At 34.4% G+C, this 27,749-nt stretch overlaps 1 protein-coding gene across 2 annotated transcripts in view; it reads left to right on the plus strand.

Annotated features, from left to right (window-relative positions):
• SNTG1 (syntrophin gamma 1) overlaps positions 1-27,749 on the plus strand; it is a 322,766-nt gene that overhangs the window by 186,836 nt on the left and 108,181 nt on the right. For both annotated transcript variants that reach the window (XM_058832034.1, XM_058832033.1), the window contains exons 5-9: positions 2,547-2,604; positions 4,924-4,967; positions 5,075-5,116; positions 24,628-24,730; positions 26,158-26,240. In XM_058832034.1, the coding sequence (XP_058688017.1) occupies positions 2,547-2,604; positions 4,924-4,967; positions 5,075-5,116; positions 24,628-24,730; positions 26,158-26,240 (330 nt within the window). The remainder of the gene's footprint in view (positions 1-2,546; positions 2,605-4,923; positions 4,968-5,074; positions 5,117-24,627; positions 24,731-26,157; positions 26,241-27,749) is intronic.

Below are 27,749 nucleotides of genomic sequence, written 5' to 3' on the forward strand. Positions count from 1 at the left end.
AAAACTTCTGAAAAAAAACTTTTGGACATAAAACCTGGGATAAGAAAAAATCTTAGGGAGTGTATCATGTGACACTTTGAAAAGAGGTGTGGGTGACCTCTCAGCAGTGGTAGCCAACATCCAGTGACCTTCAAACAGCTGCCAGTGATTAGAGCTTCCTTTGCCTCTTCTAGCAGGATCATCTCCACAGGTGGGCAGCTGCTGTTATTCCAGGCTTATCCCTGCTTAAGGAAACAGGACAAAGAAAATTTACTTGACAAAGATAATTGTTAGAGTCTTGTAGAGGTCTGAGCCATTAAGTTTTCATTACCACTATTTGATGTATTTCTGTCCATCCTTTGGTCTGAGGTTGTAACTACATGTATCTACTAGAGGAAGAGAAAACTTAAAGCAATGGAAAAGTTGCTTCTGTTCCAAGAGGTTTCTTCAGAAGAATATCCCCTGAAAAAACAGATATTAGACATGTATACACTTTTTCCTCTTCAGGACAATGTAGTATGGAGAAGTATTCTCAAGTATGGAGAATGCAGGATGCAAGGCTGGAGTGTTAAGCTGAAGCAGGATTCAACAAGATGTTGGCAGAATATATACAGTTTGCTACAAATTGCTGACAGTGACTAGGTATCGATACCTGGTCAACTATTTGCTGTTTCCAGTTTGATTTTTTGTTTCTTAGAACAGCAGGCACTACATCCTTTTACTAATTTAAAAAGAAGCCTTCATACAGGTCAGACTCAAGTACAATGACAGGAGGTAATTCTCTCCAGTAGGACACTACTGAAAGCTTCCTCAGATCTGTAGTGTAAATGTATTTAGGTAGATTCAATACAATGAGAGAGGAATAAGCATGTTGTGTGCATTGCAGGCTGGCTTAGTAATAAAAATAATTTCTGACTTTAATTGACCTCTGGTCTAAGGAGTCAGGGAGGCCGTTTCAAACCTTACACTTCTTTGCTGGGCTTTAAATATCCTGGATAGTGCAACATATGTGTAACATTGGAAGCTTAGGAAGAAGGAGACACAGCTATTTTTTCTGTTTGTTTGAAAAATTTTGATGAAATTATATTTGCACATGACTAGAAAATTTGGAGGGTATAGGTTAAAACTCATAAATTTAGTGAGCTTGAACTCATTATCTGCAGTGGATCCAACTTTTACTGTTGCTGCTCTTCTGGTGAAAACTGCTGAAAGATACTCAACAAACTATAATACTACAATTTATTTAGCCTGAATACATCTCTCAGCCTAACTGAAATGATGGTAGCCTCTGGTTTTTGTGGAGTCAATACTCAGCCTGTGCTAGAAATACCAATATGTTCCATGCTTGTCAACACTCATCTCATGCAATGCCAGTAGAACTTTACCCGTGTATTTTCTACATATAATTGTTGTAATATTACTAAGATCCCTATTAACTCAGTGTTTTTAGGGCCATTTGCATTGATAGCCACTAGCAAAAGGAACATTTATCCTATTTACATTTTGTGGTTTCACAGGAAATTGATCTTTATTCCATTACAGAAAGAGGTGTTGAGTGCAGGGGTCTGCTCAGTTTCAAACACTTTGATATTGTATGAAGAAGGGATGTATGCCGTTCCTTAGGGATTGAAATACATATGTCAGTCCTTTTCACAACTTGGCACTGGATGCCTGGACCTAAAAAAGCCATAATTTCCAAAGTAAATTTGTTTGCTGAAGAGTAAGCAAACACTTAACCAGGATTCCTAGGCAAAACAGCAGTGTGGCAGACATTGGTTTCTAGTGACCTGAATTTGTACAGCTTGCTGTTGGGGGTATGCTTTGATGCTCTTGGCAGAGGAAAAAGCATTTGTGTCTCTCTGTATATTTGCCTTTACCTTCCTTTGAATTTCCTTTTCATTTAAGATTTATTTTTATTACTTTGTTCATAAGCACCATAAATGTTTCCAGTCCCAACAGGACAAATTGAATGAAGCAACACCATTGAATTGTTGTTGAACTGTTGAAGCTATCATCTGGTTTTCCTTTATTTTTCCCTGTTTATTGAACACCCACTGTTCCATTTCTTAATGTTTCTTTTTCTGTTCCTTGTTGCTTATGCCACTGCTTTCCTCACTCTTTGTGCTTGTGTGACAGACAGAAACAAATAAAGGCTGCTTTTGAGATGAAAAGTGCAAACCTTCTTACTTGTGCTTTTATTTACATCCTTCTTACCAGCATGAAAACTAAGTGGTCGCAGTGTGGTTGCCATTGTTGGATGTTCATTCTACTTTTATGAGACACATTTCATCCAATAGGCTCTTCAGAATTCACAGAAACTGATGTCCTTTTTCTTCAAGTCTGATAGAGTTCTGAATTCACTTAGTGAGCTAATGATGGCAACTGAGAACTTCCTTATGTGAGACAATAGGGGATTAATCACAACCAAATATTCATTAAAAAAAGAGGAAGTGCAGAATCAGAGTTATTTGGTCAGTGTCTAAAAACTACATTTAAAGAAAGGGTAAAATCTAAGCAAAAAGATATTTTTAGTGACTGATGAAGATTGTAATTTATTTTGTTTTCAGGGTGGAGCAGAACATAATATTCCAGTGGTCATTTCTAAGATTTCCAAAGAACAAAGAGGTGGGTATCAGTTATCAGCTTATTGCACTAATTACATTAATGTACCCTTTAAAGAAAGATATAATAAATCTTGAGATTCTTTAGACAGTGTTAAACAAATACTATTGTCAAACTCTTTCTCTCCCATGTCTTTATGATCTCTCTCTTCCTCAGAAACTTTTTCCAGAAAAGTACAGAATGGATATTTAGAATAGTTTTTAAAGTCTTCAATGTGTATATATATATATATTTAGGAAAGATTATTGTAAAGCATTATTTTTAATTTGAGAAATAGGAAGGTATTGATAGAATGAAAATGATTAACAAATTTAACAAAAGGCAATGATTTAGTGGCTTTGACTTGCCAGTAGTTATTTTGTGGAAGATGTAGCAGATGAAATGTTTGGCTCTTAAATCATGGTAACACAGCAGGGGAATGCATGACTTTTTAACCTGGTTAGTCAGGTAGTATTGAGGCATAAAATCTTGACCATACTTATTTTTAATAATAGCAGAGCTGGTGCTGAATTTCAGTATTTTTTTTAACTGGCAACATTTTGAAATTATTGGAATGATACATGGATAATAGTTAAACAGCTCAAGATGTGCACAGTTTTGAGGAAGGTTATGAACCAGTACTAATATGGGTTACTTAATATCTTTGTTATGTTTATATGTACATGTGTAAAGCCAGAAAAACAAACTTGGGGACATTTCTCTCCATCACTAATGCAATAATTCTAGAACTCAGCTTCTTCTCAACTAAAATGTGCCAGCATAAAAAAAAAAGTCTTGCATTCACCCCCTCATATAAAGAGAGGTATGGAAGATTCAGCATATTGAGAGCCAAAAGCCAACCCTGAAAGGCAGATGTGAAAGCTGGATTTAAGGAGAATAAGGAGTAGCATGGAATGAGCCCCTAAGGAAGGCAATAAGGTTAACCTTAAGAAGTTATACTTCTGACTACATTGTTTTCAGTATACATGTAACTAATACATAAATATGTGGCATATTTTACATGCAGTAACTATTAAAATTATATTAAGCACTGCAGGAAGACTAAGAAAGATACACTTAAGTTTAATTGAGCACATAGAAGTGCAATTTTATTTCTGTAATAATTTTTTTGCTGCAGTAGCTGTTGCATTGTTTCTAGCCCCAATACCTAGCTGGGATATAATCTTCATTACTGATTTCATTAAAAACACTGTGGATTTTTAGAGAGCTAGTTTTGAGGGACATGTCCTTTGTAGGAGACTGCTGTCTTGAGATGTTGAAAGTGTTATGCTGTGTTCCTGGACTAGAGAAAATGCTGTTTGACCCAAAGCCTATGCCTGAAAATAAATCAGAATGTCTGTTCTGCAAAAATTTAACCATCCATTGTTAAATATAGCTCATAGGACCATTCCTTCAAGCATGGACCTGAGTATCATAATTTATGTCGCTATTGATTAGTTTTACAGCTCTTGTAAAAAAGTTTAGTTTTTGGATCAAGTCCGATACTAGCTTTTTCCAGACAGTATCTTCTGTGATAATATGGAATACCATAAGTAATAATCACAAGTAATCTGTTAATATCCCTTTGTTCTCATGTTGGGGGTTATTAATGCCTTTATAGACATTTAAATAATCTTTGTTTTATTTCTGGTATACTTATAAAGTGTATTTGAATGAAATAGCTCTGAAATAGAGCAAAGTGTTGAAAAATTGGAAGTGTAGAATTAGGTTTTATAAATGTCTTTGTGATGCAGCTTTGTTTTAAAAATCACATTCAGTTGGGCTGGTGAATTTTTTACAATATATTTATTTTCTAGCTCTTCAGTGTATGTAACTGTTACCCATTATTTATAGTCCCTGGTATTTAGCAGAGTTTATCAAATATGCAGGATCTAATGAGTCTTTTATCTTCAGTAAAAGCTTAAAATTTAAATTTGTTATTCATAAGTAGCTCTGGAGTCTCCCTGTTGCTTTTCTCTCTGTAAGAAGTTATCTCTCACAGGCAAATAGGACCTAGAATTGCAGTCATTTTCTATTCAGAAAAAATATGCCACACCTTACCAGAATGGCCTGAAAGGTGCTAGTGACTGATGGATGAAGTTTCATTGTCGTGTGCTTGGGCTGAATTGCCTCTTTTGTTGTAACACTGCTACACCAGTATTTTGGGTTTAAAAAAGAAAATGCAAGTAATTTATTTGGAAGTTGTATGTTGGGCTTTTTATCATGTTTTTGTTTGAAATTTTAAAAGATAATGCAAAAGCATTAAATTAAATAAGAATTCATGTACACAAAATGTTGGATGTTTTGTACAAAGTGAGTGAAAAATATGCTTTCTGTTTTCAGCGGAACTTTCAGGTTTGCTCTTTATAGGAGATGCAATTCTACAGGTGAGTAAAACTGCAGGTTATTTTGTCTGTATTTTTCTGTAAAAGTGAAATGAAATCTATGCTTATGAAATGTAGAGTAAGTCTTCTCTTTATCTTTTTAATAACAGATTAATGGAATTAATGTGAGAAAATGCAGGCATGAAGAAGTGGTGAGCTTTTCTGTTTTTTAGTCTACTTTTTGTCTCTTGTAGTTGCTGAAATGATAGTGTACAGTGATAGTAATGCAGTGGTGTCAGCTGTCTTATTGTTATTCCTAAATAAATATGACTGTACCTTCTAACACGACAAGCAACAAAGTGCAATCTTTTCTTCCTAAATCTGTCTAGTTGCTCTTCTCAGATAAGCTTTTCTATATTAAAGGTGATTGTTTTATTATGAAGGTTTGAGCTGTACATACTCCATAATTTCTTCTTCCAGCTAATAGCTGTCAAATATCAGCAGTGCTACACCTTTCTGGCTGTGTGGGGTCATTTTAATTTCAACAGCTGTAATTTGCACTATGTTGGAGATTTGTTGTTTGGTTACTTTTAATCCTATTTAAAAAGTTAGAGAAAACTATTCATCTGCCACTCATCCTCTGGCTGTTCCTTATGAGGGTGTTCGTCTCCTTTAGTTAAGACGCTATCATTTTGGGTATAGAATAAAATTTTATTAAGGAGATTTCTTCTAGAGAAGAAATTTTTGAGTGGTCTGTAATAGGCTGGTTCCACTGGTGAATCAGCTTTGTTAAATGCATCATGTACCTTCATCATATTTGACTTTTTGATGCTTTTTAATACTTTCAGAAGCAGAAAACTCTTTATTTCAATAAACAATGCCAGAAATTAGAATATTACCAAAGAAATTGCCTTTAAATTCTGTTTAGCTCCATAGCATTTGTACCTGTATTTTTAAAACAAAATTGTAGTGATATATTTGAAAGTTTATCTTTCTTAATCTTTGCCAGTTTAAGGTCGCTCTTTTTGTGTCATCCAGCATTCTGCTATATGACAGATCATTGAACATGTGCTGTTCAGGTATAGAAGGCAGGATTTAATACAGGTTAAGTTCTGATGAACAAGTTTAGTGCAGGCTGAAAGCTTAGATCACTGCACTGTTCTTCAGAGTGCTTTTGCACTCTTGTTTCCTTTTGGAAATCTGTACTGCAAATCCTGCTTCATTCTTCAGACCCTTAACCTTACCCCCTTCTGTATATACTAGCTAATAGTCGTATTTATATTGCTTTTAAGTTCTGTCTGTGCAACACTGATCAGGTTGTAAATATTTTATAAGTTTGCTGGAGTTGATTTGTTTTATATGCATTAATATGTAATCTCAGTGGGATTTAAATGTTGAAATTTAAATGTTGGAATTACAAAACGTGAGAAAGATATTACTAAAACTGTACCCTTGAATACGTGTTAAAAAATAATAAGGACATCAAGATTTTATTTTTCTGAGGCATTCTCTTAACCCTCAAAATGATACATTAATCTGTTGGGTATTTCTGATAAGGTTGAAACCCACTCACAGTAAGAAAAGAGAATCTGGAAAAGGTGAAAGGGGGGATTGACATAAAGTAGCAAGTGTTACAATGTTAAAATTTGATTTATACCTTGTTTATCTAACATAATCCGCTTTTTAAACTCCTTGTAGATAATTCTCTATGAATAAAAAAAATGGCATCTTGCCAGTTTTGAATGTGCATTTATGTATTTGCAAATGGTTTGGGAATTTAAGAAGCAAATAAATTTAAAATTAAATCCTCATTTTAATTCAGAATATTTTTAAAATATTTAATAGCAAATATTGACTAATACTTAAATAGGATCAAATGTCCATATGACATTTTATAAAATAAAATATGTGTAAGAGTCATAAATATATAATATAAATTAACAAAAAGCCAGAGTAAATGAACTCTGATAATCCCTTTTTTTTCCGAAACATTCACTGTTATATGCTTTGTGTTTATGGAGTAAATTTGTTGTAAAGCTACTATAGTGGTAATATATGGTGGTTCTCCATTGTGTGGTAAGCTGGGGGTTTAGGCTTAGTCATCAGTAAGAGCAAATTCATCAGCTGGTTGCCAGCAGGAGTCACGGGTCTGCAGCACATCCTTTGTAGATTGACTTGTTCTAGGACTTCTGTCCTGTGGGGTCTTTATCAAATACAGGATCTCTAGCTCTAATCTCAAGGCAATATAGAGAAAATAAGAAGCGTGTGGAGCCTATTTGCTTGCAGCAGGGAGTTGAACAGGAGTTGAAACTTAATTTTCAATCCTTATTGCATCTAGGTATTTTTGAAATGGCTCTGCAAGACATCTGAACTTGTTGCTTTGTTTCGTTCTGATTTTTTTCTGTACCTAATTAAGGCTTAGCAGGTACAATGTTCTCTAAGGATATGTTAGTGTTTGGGTTGTCTTAATGTCTTAGAAAATATTCATTGTAAACCAGTTTGTAATTTTTTTCAGTGGGTAATGCTGAAGATACCTGTAGAAAATTCAGACTTGTATCTGCAGTGTAACTCCGATTAACATTTGTTCTTTTCCTACATGCAAAACATGTTTCTGCTTGTGGAAACTTCTTAATCATATGTCATATCTTCATAGCTCTGCAGTGAAAAAATCTGTGGCATAATCACTGCAGCCTATTGTATGAAACTGATGATTAGTCGACCCTGGTATTTCATCTTGCTTTACTGATAACCATACTAGGTATATAAAATGTTTTGAGTTCCAAAATTAGGTATTTTTATCAAACTCATGGCATCTTTCATAGCAAGGAGAATCTTTCCCCAATGATCTTATTTAACGTTGTGGGCACTTTGTTGTCTTTAGTGTCTTTCATTACTTTTGATACACTAGGATAGATAGATAGATAGATAGATAGATAGATAGATAGATAGATAGACAGATAGAATGATAGATGGACTAATACACTCTCATAGGGCTAGATAGGTAGGTTTAGTCAGTTCTTAGAGCACTTTACTGGAAGCCTTTGCATAGTTCCTTTGTGATTTTTTTTTAACTTTAGGTGAATCACTTAATCTTGAGTATAGTTTTCTGCTTGTAGAAGGTGAAAATATTGTTCATACCATGAAAGCCCATGATGAGTTTCTATCAAAGACTGACTGTCAGCTTGTTGTTTCTCTTGGGTTGTAAAGAGCCCCAAATGAGTACGGCATAACATTGCTTCAGTCTTAGTGCTCTCATGTGGTAAGGTAAAGACATTCTCTCTCTGGTGAATACTGGAGGAAGCTGCAGAAAAAAAAATAAACTAGCAATTATCTTAAAAAATGCCTCTCAGCATCTCTCAAACTGGCAGTTTCCCCCCAAAATGAACTTCCGCAATATGAAGTTACATGTAGAAAAAGTCCATTATATCTGTTTAAATACACAACTTTGTGCTCTTTTTACTCAGGATGTTTTAATTATTCCTTTTTCAGTAGACTCTCCTTTAAATTTTGCAACAAGAATTTCGGAAGGCTGAAATTGGGATTGTTTACAGACAGACCTATGAGTTTCGGCTTTTGTCTAATTAATAAGGTCCAACCATGTATGACTTGTCAATCCACACACCTGGTGGATGTGGTTATCCACCAAAATAGATATGATTATTCTTAAGGCTGAAAATTAATGTATTTCTAGATTTTACCTCCATTAATTGTCCAAACATAAAGATGGATAGACAAGCACCAACATAATACTGTTGTATGGATGTTTTTGGTGATTCTGAGTCTAGCCACATCACTAAAAATGGACAAGATTTTGGAAGAGAGGGAGAGGCTATGAGTAGGACGGTATGTCAGTTCAGTTGGATGCTACAAAAAAAACCTGTGTTGGATCTACTGTTCAGGGCTGTAGTGCACCAAATTGTCTAGAGCCAAGGTAGAATCCCATTTGAATGAAGGCTGATATGTTTAAGGTTGTCTCTGTTCTTAATGTTGTGAATAAAACATCTCAGGTAGTATCAATAACTATAGTTACATATCTCTTTGGATATTAGCATCTGTTTTTTTCTCTTAGGAAATGGAAGAAATTAAATGATGTGAAGTAATTTCTTATTTCTTCTTTTTGGGGAACATTCAGGGAATGTTTCAAATGAAAACTGATATCTCACATGTGTTGGTTAATGTGGCTTTTGGGCAATCCTTGAAAAGTAACAGGAAGAGCTCATGTAGTGGCAGGTAGCTATAAAGACAGAATAGATATTCAGGCTTTGGTGGATTTTATGTAAAGGTAACTACCATATGTAACACCGTGGTTCAATTCAGCCAGTGATTGCATTTTGAACAAGACACCATTTTTTTCCAGCAGAATGATCTGATGTGAGATGCCCTCATGCACTGCACTGAATCTTTTGCTTCCCCCTTTTTTCACCATTCATAACAGGGTTGTAACTGCTGACTCTCCGTGAGTCATTTATGTTATATGAAAATAGTGTAGAGATTGTTGTTGTTTAATTGCATTCATCTGCAGCTAATGCACATTTTACTCTGGCCTTTCTCTTTAAAACTATGGCTTCATTCAAACTGATTTTTAAAACTCCTTATGAATAGTTTTGGCAATGTTTTGGTAAATGTTTTTAAGCAGAAGAATGAGCATATTGTATTTTTAAGACAGAACTGGAAACCAAATGATGTGAAATCTCACTCCATCTTGACTTTGCAGATGTGTCTTTTGGTAAATTATGTTTTTATCCTATCTTTGTTTCTTTAACTATGAATCAGAGACCTAAACTATTATCAGATTTAGCTCCCTGAATTCTGTGAAGTACTTCTGAATCTGCTATAGAAAAGTACCCCTTCATTAATATTTTGGAGTTTCATGAAGTGACAACAACAACCTGCAAACACAGATTGCCACTTTCTCATGTTGCAGAGATCCTGTGCTTTATAACTCACAGCACAGCCATTTAATCCTTTCTCCTCTAGACAGAATGGCAACTTTAAATGTGGAAGCTGCACAGTCAGTGCTTCTAAGACTACAATCAATCTAACTTCTGAATTTAAAAGTGAAATGTAAACTTTCTGGAAGTCCAATACTTTTACTCTTTCTATACAGCTGCTGTTTTCTATCTAAGACTTGAGTACTACTACTACTACTAACAATAATAATAGTTTTATTATAAAATAATAGTAAACTGATGTCACCTTTAGTAACCTGGCATAACTGATGAAAATACCAGTTATTGAATATTCTAATGCTCATGAAATTTGAGCTAATAATGATTTGTCATATATTTCAACACCAATTTGAAATAAGTGTCCATCAAGTTGAAAAGAGCCTTGCAGCTGTAAATAGCATACTGTTTTCAGCTGTGCAGTGGAATTTCCTGGAATCTGGATATATCCTGGAACAGTGTTCTTAATATGTGCTTTTCTAATCTGGTTTTAGCTATGTTTTTTCAGTGTATAAATGATTTTTTAATTGTGCCAAACTCAGTAAAAACTTGAATTTATTCAATTACTATGATGTTAGACATTTAAATTATGTTAATATGTTGCTAGTCTTCCTAGTTTATATTTTCATTTATTTTTCTCAAGATACCTGTAGATCTATTAGTTATTTTATTAAGATTTCATTTTTTAAAACTACTCATCATTACTGCTGAGTTTTAATAGAAGGGAGTAGAACATGCTGTCATGGCTAATACCAAGCCTACATGATTAATATTGTTATTTCCTTATTACATAGCTACAGTCCTCAAAGCAAAAATCCATTAGGGTTTAGTGGGATAGAGTGAAAGATTGAATCACCAGTTATGGCACAGCATCCTTCAAATAACTGCCCTTGGTTCCTCCTTTGTCATACAGGTCTATTAATTCTGAAAGCCTGAGCTGCAAAGAAAGGAAACAGTTGAGGAGTGGATTTAAAGTGTGTACCATCAAATATGCTTTGTTTGTGACCTTGTTTACATTACTGTAAAGGCTCAGGTTTCTCTGCTTCCTTGGGAAGGAAATATAAATATTTTCATGTTTATTTGTACATGTGTGCACTTTACCCTCCAAAAGACTTTTTGAAATATTTCATTCTGCACAGCATCTCCCAGTTGTGGAGCTGCACTGCAATTAGACATTAGGTCAGGAACCCAGTGTTTTCCTTTCTGGCCACAGCCTTCAAAAGGCAGAAGAAGTAAACAGACACAAAACATTCCTACTTAATGTAGGAAGAATGAAAACTCTTGTGGGCATGGAAATTATCTTCTCTGGTCACTATTTAGAAGATTTCATTTATTCATAAGGACTAGAAACTACTGTCCAACTAGCATCAGTTATGTTTTTTTTTTAAATAGGTAACAACTGTGTGATATAGACTGAAAGCAAATGTTCACCTCCAAAAGTCAGCCTCTGTATATCTGATGGCTTGATGTGGACCTTAGAGAGCAGTGGGAAGAACAGAGCAGGTGAACTCATTTAACTAGCCAAGAGGAGTCACAAGTAGGAGGTGTGCTCAAGAAAGTGTAAATATGCACACACATCATCTTCTGACAACTTTCCAGCAGTTAAAATACCTGCTTTAATTCAGAAATGTCATTGCTTCTGACTATAGTAAAATCAAGCGGGTGCCAGGAAAAAAACCTCTAATCCACGGGTTATCTAACACCTGTACATATTTTTAGGTCTTTTTTTTCTCTACATTGGGTCTTTATCTTTTGACAGTTTGTTCGGTGGAGGAGGAAGAGGAAAGGAGAATGGACTCTATATAATTTTTCAATAGTATCCAGTGTTGGCCTGTTCCAGCCAGATACATGGAGGTTTCCAGATGGCCCACCCCATACTTCTCAGCCACTAGTATGGTACAGTATGGTACTGGTGTTTTGGTATCTGTTTGTCAGAACTGGGCCTATTTCTGGATGTTTTTTCCTTTTTCTTTTGCCCTGATAGTACTGATGTTGTTATACAAGTTCAGTTTGGTACTACCTGTTTCTTGTTAGCTGTTTTGGAAGACTGTGGCCAGCAAAATTTTTTGTAGTAATAAGACTATCACAGGTCACAAGAAGAATTTCTGTGCAGGTTTGGTTACTGAGGGAAGAAGTTCTTCAGTAAAAGTTACAACAGTTACATGTTCTCTAGATTTTTGAGTGGAGACCTGCAAGAGTTACCTCCCTGTGCTGTTAATACTTTTCTGAGCAAAATGGGAAAGTGTCACTCCTCAGGCTGAATTGGCATTACCAAGATAATGACATATATCTTTAAATATGATCTAGAAAATGTTCATGGCTCTATTCCACTTCACTTGCCCTTGTCAAGCCAGTAGTGATTGAGAGCATTTAAAAGATTTTAATTGCACTGACCTGTTAAAAGGTATGTTCAAGGGACTGTTCTACAATCAAAAAATTCCCATATTTAAGCACTGGCTTGCAGTAGGAAGTAATGAGGATGTTTCTAGATTTTCTGAAAGCCTTCCCTTCTTATACTGCCTTCTGAGTATGATGTACTTATGTAGAAAATGGATAGACAGGCATGTTTCACAAAATCTCCACCATTTCTCAGACGTCACGAGTTTATTTTGACATCTTCTGTTCAGTCATGTTTACATGGGAGGTCGAATATAAAGCATATTCAAAATCCCCTCTGCACTTCTGAATCAGTGATTTCAGAGAAATGTTGATGAGAGCTAAAGTTTATAATAATGAATGCTAACTGACAAAATATTTTATCAATCACCATGGAAGATTACAAGTTTTCGCAGATTGTTTAAAGCGTCTTTCCATCAATGAATAGGTGGGGTTTTAGGGTAAAGCGAATCACCTGCACAACAATGGCAACAACAAATCTTTGAAACAAAGTTGTTTTGTTTTGTTTTGTTTTGTTTTTTTCCAATTAAAACACTGGGAGCTTAAGAAATTGAAAGCATTAAGACTTCAAATTTTTAATTTTACTTTTACAACTAAGGATTTTAGTATGCTAGGATCTTTATATCTCAACAGGAAAGTGCTGTCTTAATGGGGGCATGCTTTGTTCAGTCAAAGCATCTGTATTTAATGTTTATTAGATATCATGTAGTTATGTAGTATCAACAGTGTTTTTCTTATTTTCTGAATTTTTATAGAAAATGAGAGAACAGAGAAAATTGTAAAAATAGAATCATTAAGGTTTGAAAGGCTTGGACTTTCTAAAAGTGAGGCCTATACTTTTTGGATTAATTTGTAATATTCTGGCATAATAACCTAGCAGCAATGTAATAGAATTATACAAATCATTCTGGTTTTCTTTTATTGTTGATGCTGCAAATTTTGTTTCAGAAAGCACATTCACTCTATATAATAGTCTATAAATTATTGTTTTCATAAGATTTTGTAGTCTCAAATGGTAATTAACTGCTGGCAAGAATAGATTTCTGTGGTGTTATTGCTTAATTAAGAAAATAAGAAAAGGTAAAATAAGGGTTGCAATTGGATAAGAAGCCTAATCAGTTTTGATTAATATATCAGATTTATGCTTAATTTTGAAAGTTACAAAGGCCTCATGCTATAAACTGATTAAAACTGTAACTCAGCACTTTTTTGTCATTATGCTGAAATACAAATTATCTTTTTTACTTCTTTGGAATTATATGCTAATCTTTTTTGTTTCCAAAATATCTATAAATGTTCTCCAGTTAATTAAAATACAGCATGAGTGCCTCCAAATCTAGCTTTGCCAAGATCTCTAAAATTTAGACACTGATGAAAATGATCTTAAAAATGTTAAGGCAATATGATTTCTGAAATTTTCAAATTATAATTATATTGGATCCCAGTTCAGCAGAATACATATGTATTTGCATAAAATTATGAATTTACCTATTTTATTGAGTTGGGGATTTTCTTTTTTATTTTTGAACAACAAATTAATTTTCTCAACTTCAACCAGATGCAGTACAATTAATCTGGAGCATAAAAACTGCCACTGCATTAACTGGCATGAAAGTATGTTACAGAATCACAGAATTCTTATGTTTTCTCAGATGAGAACTTTTTCCACTGTGCACTTTCCCTGAAATACTAAAATATCTTTCTCAGAGAGTAGATCCTGAGCAGCCAAGAAGCTTAGCAGAATTAACTGCTTATATTGATCTAAAATATTACTTCAAATATAAATTTGTCCAAGATTTTTTTTTTTTGTCATATTGAAGTTGATAACATTTAAAACTGAACAAATAGGAACAGGTTTGTATGATAATATTTATTCAAATATAGAATTAGAATTTTATTTCAAACTCTTTAGGACCACTTTTTATTCATTTTTCATGAGCATTTATATTCTGGTGCTTGATTAGTGTGACCATTCATGAAAAGTAAGTGTTAAGGTCATATTTGCCAACAGCAAATTTTATATTGAATATGTAAATGTGAAATTTACTACTTGCTGCATGTTTGAACCCAGCCTTGCAATGGGATTAGTGTGAGCAAACTCTTGTTTCTGGGAATGATCTTTCTTTATTCCCCTAGACTTAGAGCTCTGCACAGTCACAGGCAAAATGTTCAAGCCATGCAACACTTGTATTGTTTTCAACAATCATAGACATATGTCTGTTCATAATATGTCTTAAAATTTAAGACTTTACTTAAAAAATGCTGTGTTAACTGGATGTTTTCCACTCTTCAAGCATTTGGAGCAGGAGCAAAAGCTGGCAGGTTATACAGTCTGGTAATGTGTATGAATTTTGAACACTACTAATGAACCTTTCAAAAATTGCACACATAAAAATTTTACTGTCTTAGAAATTTCATATAGAATTCAACCAGGGGAACACTTTCTTTTCTGGTAAATTTGAATTGTGGGAACAAAATTACTAAAAGAGCAGGAGATTCTTCTGTATTTCATAGATTATTAAGGAGATTTGTTGTTTTATTAGTAATCAAGGTTAGAAAACTCAAACCAGTCATCATTACTAGATTAAGAAAAAAAAGTGCATTATGATCAACTATGAAAAGAAAGAACTCCAAAATCTTTAAATGAATAATTTTATTAGAATTATTTCTTCCTGTTGAGGAGTATACATTACCTGAAAAATTTGGAGACCTTCATTCCAAGTTATTGTCTAGTTTCTGTCACAGTTTATTAGGAAAAAAACATTTCTACTTTTTACTTTATTTTGATTTTTACCTTTACTTTAAAAAAAAAAAAAAAAAAGAAAAAAAAGTTTTTGAAAAGGCCAAACTTATGTATGAAGCTTTTTTTTTTGGTATGTCTTCCAGAAAAATAAAAATACATACCCATTCATAAGAGGGTTTCTAGTGATCTTTGTTCCAGTTGTAACTGGATAAGTCTAGGAATCATGCAGATAAATGGAAAATAGTGTTTTATTCTGTAAATATTGCTGATTATTTCTCTTTATGTAACATGGGTAATGTCTTTAATATTTTGCTATATTTTTTATTTTATGTGACTTTTGTATAGGGAGTGGAGAGTCATAAGTGCTAGGTCATTCTTCTAAGGTTTGCCTGGATAATCACTAAGATATGGCTTTTGGTTTTGAGAGATTATGTACAATGTTTTTCTTCAGTTCAGCTCATGATTATGTGCTGGATTATGTTGTTTTCTCTTACACTGTTTGATAGATCGTGCATTATACACTCTATTTTTTTCTAGAATAGTCACTGAATTTATAGCATACATTGTATGCTACAGCTCTTGCAGGCCACAAGCAAAATCTTAATATTCTACATAACAGATTCTGATATTATTACCAGTTGTGCTGGTTTTCACATTTCATTTATTAGTAATTTAATTATTGAAGCTCTGGCCTGTATACTACACAGAGTCTGTCTTTTTGGGGCAGCTCTTAGCTCCAGAAAGTCCTATTCCCATACAGTCTGTCATTTTTTTTTGCAGATTGATGGATAGTAATCAAAAGCTGGCTTAAACAGATGTTTGGGAAATTTAATTGGCGTATATTATATGGGAAGGGATATTTAGTTTGTGTACATTATACATACCTTAAATAGTCTTCTTCTGTTTTAAGTCCAAGAGAATGTGTCTTATTAAATTTCTCTTCTTTCATTTAAAGATGGTTTTATTGATATCTTACTATCTGAAACTCTTTTTAGAGAATTGCACCACCAAGGACTGGTTGGTAGCCTACAAATAATTAGTAAATTACAGTTCTGGCTTATTCTCAACACTCTATATTATATTGGACTAGAATCCAATGCAATTATCCTATTTGTATGAGTAATAAAAATTGATTCCACAAGGGTTTTGTGCAGATATGAGTAGGAAGAATTTCTGCATATTATCTCTGTATTAAAATATGGCCTGATGAAAAGAAAATAAAAAATCTTTTAATTTTAATGTCATACATCTTTGAAGGTAAACGTGCAAAATCTCTGGAGCCTGTTTAAAACATGTTACAGGTGCTACAGATATCGATTGCTCCATAACTAATTGAAAGGAAAAAAAAAACCCAAACCACATTGTCAGCAAAGCAACCATCATGGTTGCTTTCCAATTATGATGAAGTCAAAAAACCTTGTATCTTAAATAAGAAATCCTCTGTAGATTGATGAGAAAGCCTATCATTCATCATAGTGGCTGTGCACACCACTGTACACACAAAGCTGTGCAAGCCTGTGCAAAGCTGTGTAGAAGTCAGTAGGTGCTATTACTTAATTATTATTATTATTATTATTATGAGTTATACTGATGAGTTTACTGACATATCTACAATTGTAATGAAAGTGTGTTGTATGTGAAGATGAAACATACATGTAAATCAAACGAATTGAAATCAGAATTGGGATTATGGATTATAACATTTGACTAATGGTGGAGTTGAGTAGGCTGCCTAAATAAAAGTGGGGATTTTATAAGTCTCATAGAGTTGTAATATACAGTTAGAAAACTGCCTTGAAGTTTTTTATTGTCCAAAAGTATTCAAGTTTCCTATTTAACATGAAAAAAATTGTAAATTACATGCTGTTTAATTTCAACTGCACTGTGAGAAATTCTATTGGTATTTCTGTCATTTTCAGTGTTTTTAAGAGATTTGTCTTGTTTCCTCTTAGCCAGTTGCTTTGGAAGCCATTACATATCTAATTCAAAAATATGTGTTCATGAATTAGCTTTGACAGAGAGAAGGTGCCCAGCAGCCGAATACATAATCACATTTAAAAAGTGGAACATCTGTGAGTGTTTAAAGTGGAGAACTCTGGAAAACTGTGGAACTACCAAGTTCATTTACTGTAGCTGAATAATCCTGGAGAAGTAGAGCCATTTATGGAGTACATAATGTGAAAACAAAGATAGGCAGCCCTGAACTCTGGCATGTACCCACTACAAATAGATACACCGAAAAAGCTCATAAAGCTTGGAAAGAGTTTGGCTTGAAGTCTTCTAGTTCTTTTTGGGCTTTTTTTGGTGTTTTCATAGGTATTTACTTGTCCTGAATAGCTGCCTATCATGTATAGCTGAATGGCCATTAAATGCTTCTTTGTGTATTTCTTCTATGGACCACAGGCCCACACCAATAGTAGTCCATAGGTTGAGAATCATTAACAGGACCCATTGTTTGATATTAAAATGCACATTTGCATTAGAATCAACTGCCAGCTGTGATGAGTCAAAGAATATACTGGCAGATCATGGTAAATAATGTATTATAGTTGGAATCTATTTAAGGAGTTGATACTTTTCATATTTCAGAATATGGTATGAAATGTTTCAGTTCAAGGACCCGTGATGTCCCATATGACCTACGAGTCATGGCCTCCAGCGTGTGCTCTCAGTTTTGGAAAACATGGCATTTTTTGAAGTTCCAACTCCTTGATTTGGAGTAATGGCTTTCTAATTATTTAATATGAACTGTGATGACCAGTACATGCAGCTTTCAGTGAAACAGAATTCAAAATTAGGGTACATAACTTAAGAATGCAAATTATAGAATATCTTTATGTGTGATATTAATACTAAGATTAAAGAAAAACAGGAAAATGCTGCAGACTTTTCTTTTAATATTTTTTTTTTGTTTGCATTGATACTTTTTGCTAAGGCATTCTTATATTACTTTTCAAAATATAAACACACACCTAAGCAATAATTAGTTGCCCTGTATTCTGACTGAAAGAGTAATAAACATTTTCATGTTGATTGTGGAGCATAAGAAAGGCTAAAGATTTCCAGAAAGGTGCTGTCAGATCTTTTAGACAGAGTTGGAAGCGCTTCATTCCACAAATGTTAGACTTAAAATTTGAAACCATATTCTTTTTTTCCCAACTTGATCTTAAATAGATCACTGAAGAAACAGTAGTAACTTTTTATCTTGGAATAAAAAGAGAGTCTATGTCCTCTCTGTGATCTATATTTGATCTTCTTTGTTTGGTGGATGTTTTTTATTTTGTAGATTAATTATGTTTTCAATAATTTTTTATTAAATTAATCTATTTCTCCTAACTCCTCATTACGCTAATTCATATCGCTTGCATCTGATTATTTTAGTCATTTCTGTGAAGGAAATTCTGCATGTGTCTCTCAGTGCTAGCTAATATAAGTGGCCTACTTGGCATGTAGGCTTGAAAGATGATGAGATCTATTTTTAAAGAAGGATCACTTAGTTTTCTGCTAATGCTTTATACAGCAGTCTCGAGGTTGCATGTTCTGGTACTTCTGTAACTAAAGCCCATAAAGCTGTGAAAACAGATAGAGCAAGGATCAATGAAGGAAGCCTGAATATATCTACAAGATGACTGGTATAATGCTGTACATCTGAGAAACAACCTAATGGTCTAGCTTAAACACATGCTGTCAGCTGGGATCAAGAGTAATTTTCCTTCTAAGTGGCCAGCCTGATGGGACTTGTTGAAAAGCATGAAACCCTGAATCTCTGTGTATGTTGCTCTGAAATGACCCTTTGTGTAGTGCCTTAGTAGCTGGCGCATTCACTAAGCAAGCACTGCTTCAGTTCCATTGCTGTGTCATCTTGCAGGTCCATTAACCTCTATCTGCACTTTTCAGAATAATTCCTTAGTGGTGGGCACTAGAGGGTGTCTTTGCTGTAGGTCCTTATGTTACTGCATCCCCCTGCACTTTTTCAAAACAGTGCTAGTAGCAGGAAACAGAAGCAGAAGAGAGCTCAGAATACAAGGGCATGTCTTCCTGTGTTCTTGGAAAGTGCACCTGTCCCCTTGCTTGAGATAGTCCCTGTCACCTTGAAAATTAAACTTTCTAATCTTGTTTTCATAATTTTTAGCCACTTTCCCTGGAAAGTAACTATAAACACAGATGTTTATACATTCTTTCCAAGAAGCCTCTTTTGATGGACGTTTCACATGACCAGTGTGATTGGGAAGATGGTAACCTAACTATACAATCCCTGGTTGTTGCTGAGAATCTATAAATACTGGAGCCACAAAAATAAAATCCTCCTTTTCCCTATCATACATTGAACCATGTCCATGTGAATCATTCCGTGTCCTATAGTGACAAGCCCCAGTTCCAGTGTGAATTTGAATTTGAGTCTAAATATCTAACGTGTTTTGGAGCCAGACAGCTAAAACTTAACACGTACAATTGTGATAGTGTCAGACTATAGTCTGAAGTGTACTTTTAGTTGTGCAGTCTGAGTAGGAATTTCTGCCATAAAATAGAAGTGTATTGGAAATAGAAATTTTCTGAAGGAAAAAAAGCTTTGATACCTCTTGATATTATATTTCTTGATTCACTTCAATTGTTGGCAAATATTGTGATAATTATTAGATAATAGGAATTAAAAACTCACTATGCACTAATGTGTCCATAAGAATTCTGTATTAACTATATGGCTTTTACTAAATAAAGCAGTAGATTTTTAAAATAAGCTCTAATTCAAGGCAGTTGTGTGCATGAAACCTTGTAGCTTTTGACCTCTGTGTGATTGTGTTAGAATGTGTGCTGTGTTATCTGCTGATTGACTCGTGCATTGTGTAACTGTAGAGTGGCTAGAAAGGGGTCTTCTACCCTTTTTTTTTGTTCTGTTTTTCCAATGTTTATAAAGATCAAGGTATTTACCAATAAATTTATTTTTTCATTAAAAAATGAAGAGTGAAACTTGCTCCAATTCAAGCGAATATAGATCTTGGGATCTAAATAAGTGCTCTGTTTTAAATCCTTACCACTTTATAGGTGGGTAAATTTCACTGGTAATTTGAGAGGGGATTTATAGTCTTATTCAGGAAAGAATACTTATTGAAGTCAGAGGGACTACATGCTTCATTGCTTTCCTGAATATATTGAAAGAGACTTCAGCATATGCTCAAATGTTTTCTTGAACTGGGAATTTAAAATAAAATTAAAAGGCAATATCATTGTAGACATTATTAAAAATTCAGATTAGTGCTGTTACTATGCAGATATTTTCTTCAGCAATATCACACATTACCATAGAATTTACTTTTTCAAATAACCCCCAAATAACAGTCATTACAGTAAATGCATAGAAATATAGTCACAGTTGCTCCAGAAACACTGACTCTTTTAATGTCAACAATTCACACAGCTACTGGGTTTTTTGCTTATCTCACTTCATTCATGAACATCCTAACTTGATGTAAGGATATTTGTGGTAGAAGTAAATTAATTCTTGGTCCCACTGGTAGTAACATTATACTTTGCATAAGAAAGTTTATTGCCAATATTTAATGTTTCTGTTTGTGTAGGTCTCTCCACATGAACTCATTCTGAATTAAATATATATATATATATGTATGATTTTTAAAACAGCAGCAGGAATTTTATATATATATCAATAGTGTTGATGAGGAGATGTTAATATTTTTCAGTGTCATGGCTTCTTCCTTTTACAGGGATGGCTTTGTTAGATGCTGAGTACCAACAAATGAATAGCTGGTATTACTCATTAGCTGAAATTAAGAAATAAAGCTAAATAAAGTAAGAACAGCAGTACTAAATAGCTTTCCATTATTTAATCCATAAAACTTCTATATCAACATACTAAGTGTTACTATTATTAATTTTTAACTAGAAAAATTAAAACTTGACTTAGGTAAATTCATATGCCTAAAATCTAAGGCTTCATAGAATATTTCAAAAATATTAACAAAAACCCCCAAAAACATGCATCTTGAATGATCTGTATAGCCTCTGAAAATAAAACAGCTCATTACCTTTTAATGATACAAACAATAAGCAAATCTTTTAATGGTGTCTGGTCATGCATTTTCTTCAATTTAAGATGCATTGCTTTAGAAATTGACAGATCTCTTCTGACTGGAGTTTCTCCATGGCATACAATGGGAATATATAACCTAGTTAGAAATTGGAAATGTTTTATCTACTACTGAGCTAAGTTTTTGTCATACAAATATTCCCTGGATTTAGCACTGGGAATTTTTCTCACCTTCACCAAACACTTCATATATGATAAACAGTTGGAAGGGACCCATCAAGAACATCAAGTCCAGCTCCTGTGCAAGACACCCCAAGAGTCACACTATGTGCCTCAGGGTGTTGTCCAAATGTTTCTTGAATGCTGTCGGGCTAGGGGCTGTGACCACTTCCCTGGGGAACCTGTTCCAGTGTTCAGCCACTGTCTGCGTGTAAAACCTTTTCCTGATATCAAAACTAAACCTCCCCTGACTCAGTTTCAGCTGTTTCCTCGAGTTCTGTCACTGGTCTTGGGAATTGAGCGATTGGTACCTGCCCCTCCTCTTCCTGTCCTGAGGGTGTTGAAGACCGCAGTGAGGTCTCCCCTCAGTCTCCTCACCTTCAGGCTGAACACACCAAGTGACCTCAGCTACAATTTTACCTCCAGACCCTTCATGAGCCTCATGGCTCTCATTTAGACACTCTCTAATAGCTTGATGTCATTTTTAAATTGTGTGTTCTCCAGTGCCCCCAGCACTCCAGGTGAGGCTGCCCCAGTGCAGAGCAGAGCGGGACAATCCCATCCCTTGCCTGTCTGAAAATGCTGTGCCCAGGATACAGAGTTGGCCCTCCTGGCTTCCAGGGCACTGCTGACTCATGTTCAACTTGCCAGTGACCAGGATTGCAAAATGTTTTAAATATTTTTATTTTATGCATATTTAGAAATGGCTTCTCTTTTAGCAGTAATGAATGGAAAATCTATTTACTTATATAGCTATGTTTCAGAAATATTGAATTTTGTTAACCATTTAAACACAGTGGGAATGAGGCCCTAATTTAAATTCAGTACTGATACAGACTGTTATTCATGGCTAGCATTATCTTTAGTAATTTGATTGTTCATTTCTTATGTAAAGTAAAAACAAAGAATGTGAAATAACAGTAAAGCTTTCAACTGAAAGCTAGAAGAATACAATGAAGTAATTAAAATTCTAATTTTCTTCACCTAACCTTATTTCCCAGAATGGCTTTGTTAATAACTAGAAAGTAAGCAAAATGGGATCAATAACTCATCTGCTCTTTGTTGTAATCATTACCTAGTAGTTTTCTCTTTTAATCTTTTATCTCTCTTTAGTCTTTATTCTGCATGTCAAAATTCTGGATTATTTGCTTCAAACACTCCAAAATACAGTTCACTGATACAAGTATTGCTGATTTCAACTAAAATGTGTTCCAGCTTAAAGTTTTCATCCTGTGAGATAAAGAGGTTTGAGGGAGAGAGAGGTCAGAGAAAAAGGTCACAGTAGGCTACTAATGGCCTATTACAGGCTTTACAAAGCAATATATTATCAAGTGAAATCATGTAGACTCTTGGAAGAACGATTTAGGGCAGTTACTGTCTCAGCTTCTTTCACAGATGATATCCACTTGTTCTTATCTTAAAAGGTGACTTTATAAATTAAACATAGTCATGCTGTAACTTCTTCACTTATTTATTCTCTGTTCCTGAGCAAAAAGAAATACTTTTTTTTTTTTTTTTTTTTTTTTTTTAACAGCAGAAAGTAGCTGTATTTTCCTGAACTTTTTCTAGTCTGTCGAAACAATAGAGTACATACCTGTAAATTTCTGCTTTGGCTCTGACTACTCTGAACTGTGTGACTGCTACATAAGAGAGGAAAAGAATGAATTTTCTATGGAGGCTGAGAATATAGGATGTTTTCTCTGGTTGAATTCAGGACTTTGGAGTCTTGGTCTGCTTTTCTGCACAAGTCATCTTTCTAGGAAATAATTGCTACTTACAAATTTTAGGTGTTTCAACCTAAATGATGCTATGATTCTGTGTTACAGATGAAGCTTTTGGCATGAAGTTAATTAAATCTGTTTTGATGTTTCTGTGTTTATTTGCGCACATACATATAAATACATACTAAACTGCAAAATGTGCATTGGCAACCGCTGTGCTATTTTAAACAATAAAGACCCTGAAATTTCAGTTACTGAATTAAATATTCTGTCATCATATTGTCAGTCCTCTGTGGCAACCAGCATGGAGTAGGAAATACGGTGTTCCAAGGCAAAGTTGACATTTTTTCCCGAAGAATTACTTTAAGTTAACAGCATAATGCAGTGATTCCATGTGAAAGCATCCCAATATAGTGATACATATGCATATAAATAAATCTGTTGAGTAGGTTATTGACAGGCATAATTAAAGAATAGCAATAGTTCATAAATTTTTTACAAGGCTTTCTCACAAGCAGCAGAATGATGGAAGGGTTACCTGTGTGTTATCCAGCTACGCAGGAGAAAGTGAGCAGATATGCGCTGGTTTAAAATGTTTGCCTAATGTCTCACTGTGTAGCAGCTCTCTGAATGTGGCTGCCTGTGAGCTGACTCTCTGCACACTAAGAACACAGTCACTCAAAGAGAGGCATGGTGCAATCTTCTGTTATTGTAAGCCCAAATTAAATCAACCCTTGAAGAGTTTTGAAGTTATAGGGCTAGAACAGGAAATGGTTGTTCTCTGAAACAGATCTGATTCTTCTTGGCTATGTTATAAGCCAATTCAGATGTTCCTCCTCAGCTATTTAATACAGTATTTTGCTTAGTTGCTTTTGTGCCTCCTTACAGCTACTCTTGGGAGGTGCCTGGAGTCCTTCACTCTGCTGTATGTTTGGTGTGTCTGCAGCTGTACCCCAAAAAAGCTAAAGATGAACAAAAGCCAAAGGGGAAACTATAGGAGAGCACAGGAAGGCTGAGTATTCACAGCTGGATAGGTGCTTTGCTCATTCTATGTCCAAAATGCAAGCTGCCCTTTGGCAAGACCTAAGCCTGTGCTTATCTAAGATTTAAGGCTTAAAATAGGTTCTCTGCCTCTATGTCTGTGATGAAGATTAGGTCTCTCATCCATGCTGTAGTGCTTAAGCTAAATTTAACTCTGAGTGTTGGAAAGACTTGCTCATAGGATTATGGCACAGCTGTGGAAACTACTGTTGCTTCGGTTGAGGATTTATAAGAAAAGACTATTTACGAAAACGAAAATATTTATTTATTTTTTTAAAATAAACACATGCTAGGGAGGATGATTCCACACCTGAAAGAAGGAATTACATAGCTGAATGGAGCAAGTTCTTCAATAGCACAGGTCAAAGCCAGTACTCATATAAGAGGCTAATGCCCCCCTCACCACACTAACTGCATGTGTGGCTAGAAACACAATTGACAAGTGCATAGCTAGTTTTATGTCTCGGTTTCCTCTCAAAAAAATGTAATTGCAATCATCTGCTAAGCAGTTATATTCTGCTATGGGAAAGCTGTATGGTGATGCTTACATTTCCTACTGCATTTTGGTCATAAATTTATTTCAAGGTGTCTGCCTGTATTTCTTTTCCAGGTACAGGTCCTTCGCAACGCAGGGGAAGAGGTGACCCTAACTGTGTCCTTTCTGAAAAGAGCACCTGCTTTTCTCAAACTGCCACTGAATGAAGACTGTGCATGTAAGCCTTTATTACTTGGCCAAAAGAACCCTCAATTCAATACCCATGAACACTTGCAGCTTCTGAAACTACCATGCATTAAGAGTGATTGACAGCAGCTTTTACAATCATCCTTACTGCCTAAATATGAGTTGCTCCATTTGCCAGGGCTTGTGTTAACATTGACCTCAAGAGAAAAATTGCTATCTATGGTTGAAAAACAGATAACCAGGCATTTGGCTGGTGTGAGTCACTAAAGTTGCAGTAAAAACATTAAAATTACATTAGTTTACAATAGCTCACATCCTCATGCAGGGTATTTAAAATCAATTTTTCGGCCAACATCAGCTAGTATTTTAGTCCCAGGGAATTTTTTCTAGTAAATGTGAAAATGAGATTTTGTGTATATATTTAGAAGACTTAATTTTGCTGTTTAAAATTCAGAGGCTTTGGTGGAGATGTCTGTCTACCTAAGAATAAATTACTCTGGAATGGTAAGTATTTTGTTTTAGTCCAAACTGAGTTGTAGTGAACTAGACCCATGAGAGTCGTATGGAGACAGCTGTCTTCCTTTAATTATATTAAATTGTAAGTGTGGATGCATAATTATAGACAATTGCAGCATATCTAAGCATATTTGTATATCAGCCTGTGCCTTTTGCAACCTCTGCTTTCCTTCTGCTTTTTGCTCCCTAAGAGAGTGAACTAAATTACTCAAGTTTTAAGCAAGAAAACAATAAATATTTGATTTCAATACTTCTAGCCTTTGATTTTAAATTAGCAGGATTTAAATAATCTAAATAATAAAATAGCATTGTATACAAACATTTGATGGAATATTGTTGTTTTCTCTTGTCTATGTATTAACTTTAAATAAAAGAAGAAAAAATAAGAACATCGTATTCTTAAATAATAATGTGTCCCAGTACCTCTGTCGCTTTTAGGAAAGGCTGTGGTACCACAGAATAGTCTGAGTGATGCACAGGAATGTGCATTTGCTTGGATCATATCATGTCACTCTTGAGGTGTAGCACTGTAATTTCTTAAACCATTACAAGAACATTCAGAACGGTAAACTCCACTGAGAGTAACAAAATGGTTATCTGTTTTGAGTTCCTTCAAGTAAAAACCAATAGAGATGGTACACACTTCTCTTTTATTATCAAATTTGAAAGAAATGTGTGATTTTTCTTGTCAAACAGACACTAACTTTCTTTTTTAATCAGAGCACTGGGAAAGTTGTTCTTGAGCTTCTATTTAGCTTACAAAGACATTCCACTCAAGCCAGAAGACTGATACTGGCTGAATGGAGAAAGTAAATTGATGCTGTATATGATAGAAGTTATTAGGGTGTGGGGAGAATGCATACATACACATACAAATTTGAATTATGTCATCATAGATGAATGAAGAATTTTCTTGTGATTTTGTGTTTGTATTTGTCTTAGGTGCCCCCAGTGACCAAAGCAGTGGCACATCTTCTCCCCTCTGTGACAGTGGTTTGCATCTCAACTACCACCCCAACAACACGGTAAGAGCTTGAATCTCCTCAATGAAATTAAACAGAGGAATATTTATAGTATAATAACTAATTGGAAGTACAAATAAAGGACATTAACTGGGAGGAGCTCTAGCTAACTCTGGAGACAGACAGTTCTGTAGAAGGAAAAAAAAAAATAGCCAGAAATTATGGCTGGGAATTAAACTGTCACAAATTATTACAGCTGAGATTATACCTTGATACATGTGATTGCTGTTTACATGGGCAGTAGGGATTTTGCAAAAGGTTTTCCCTCTACATTTTTTTCTCTGCATAGGAATTAAAATATATCTATTTATAAAAAAGGAAGAAAAGTTTTTGAGAATATTTTCCATTACTAATATTGCATGCATTATCTAAAGTTTTTGGCAAAAGATGATTAGGTGACTATTTTTAAGGTGAGAGTGTTTTACTTCTGGTAATGTGTACTTAAAATCTTACCTGAAGTGGGATAACGCTATGGAACAGAATGTCTCTGGGATAAAATGCTACAGATGTCTGATCAGATATTTACTAAAAGATGCCTTTGAAGTGCAACAAGGGACTTTAAATTTTTTTTTAGCCAGAAAATTCAAAATTTTCTTTATTTTATTTCCTTTATTTTATATAGCTTGAGGGTTTTTGTTGAGTATTTGGCTTTGTGACAGATGAAAATAGAAAAAGCACAGAATAAATAAACCAGTATAGATCATAATTTAAAAAAAAATATTTAAAAACCTGAAATGTAAGCCATGCTGAGCAGCCACTTCTAAATTTCACCTTGTTTTATTGTACTTTCATGTTTTTCTATTAAAGGTTTTAAATAGCAGCCCACAGATTTAAATATCAGTACCACAGATTTAAACACAATTATCATCTGGAAAACCCTTCAGAAATATACAAATTTTAGGAAGTGGAAGATATAAATAGATAACATCAATAAAATTTATATCAAATAACAATAAAAATAGATGTAATTTGTACAGCATCAACAAAAGCAGACCTTTCTCATGTATCTATATAGATATGAATGTATGTATGTGAAAATGCTGTGGCAGTAGATCCTAGGCTGATTTATTCAACTAGCTGCTTAATTCTAATTTTGCTTTTATGATAAAAACATGCTTTTATTTGTGAATTTTTTTTTGCAAGTGTCAAAGCTTATCAAATGAGCTCTAGTTTCCATTTGAACTAGAAATAGCTCAAATAGAAATAATTAACTGAAATAATTAACTGAAACCAAGTGTTCTTCCTTCAATTTAAATAATATTATCTGGTATCATGAGTCTATAATTCACCCTAAATTAAATTTTCTAGCAAAGACCAAGATGTGGTTCTTATATGTCCCCTTGTCATGGGAACAGAGTTCTTCATAAAACCAAAGGAGCCCTCAATATGAATTCCTAAGTTACGCACAACTTTTATGCCACAGCTCTTCTATTTTCTCGGAATATTTTCTAGAAGGAGTTCTGTCAGCTGTGTAAATGTGATCGGTGAGCAACTGGCTCATGGTTAGACACA

This window comes from Poecile atricapillus, chromosome 2 (assembly GCF_030490865.1).
Source record: "Poecile atricapillus isolate bPoeAtr1 chromosome 2, bPoeAtr1.hap1, whole genome shotgun sequence".
Classification (NCBI taxonomy): Eukaryota; Metazoa; Chordata; class Aves; order Passeriformes; family Paridae; genus Poecile; species Poecile atricapillus.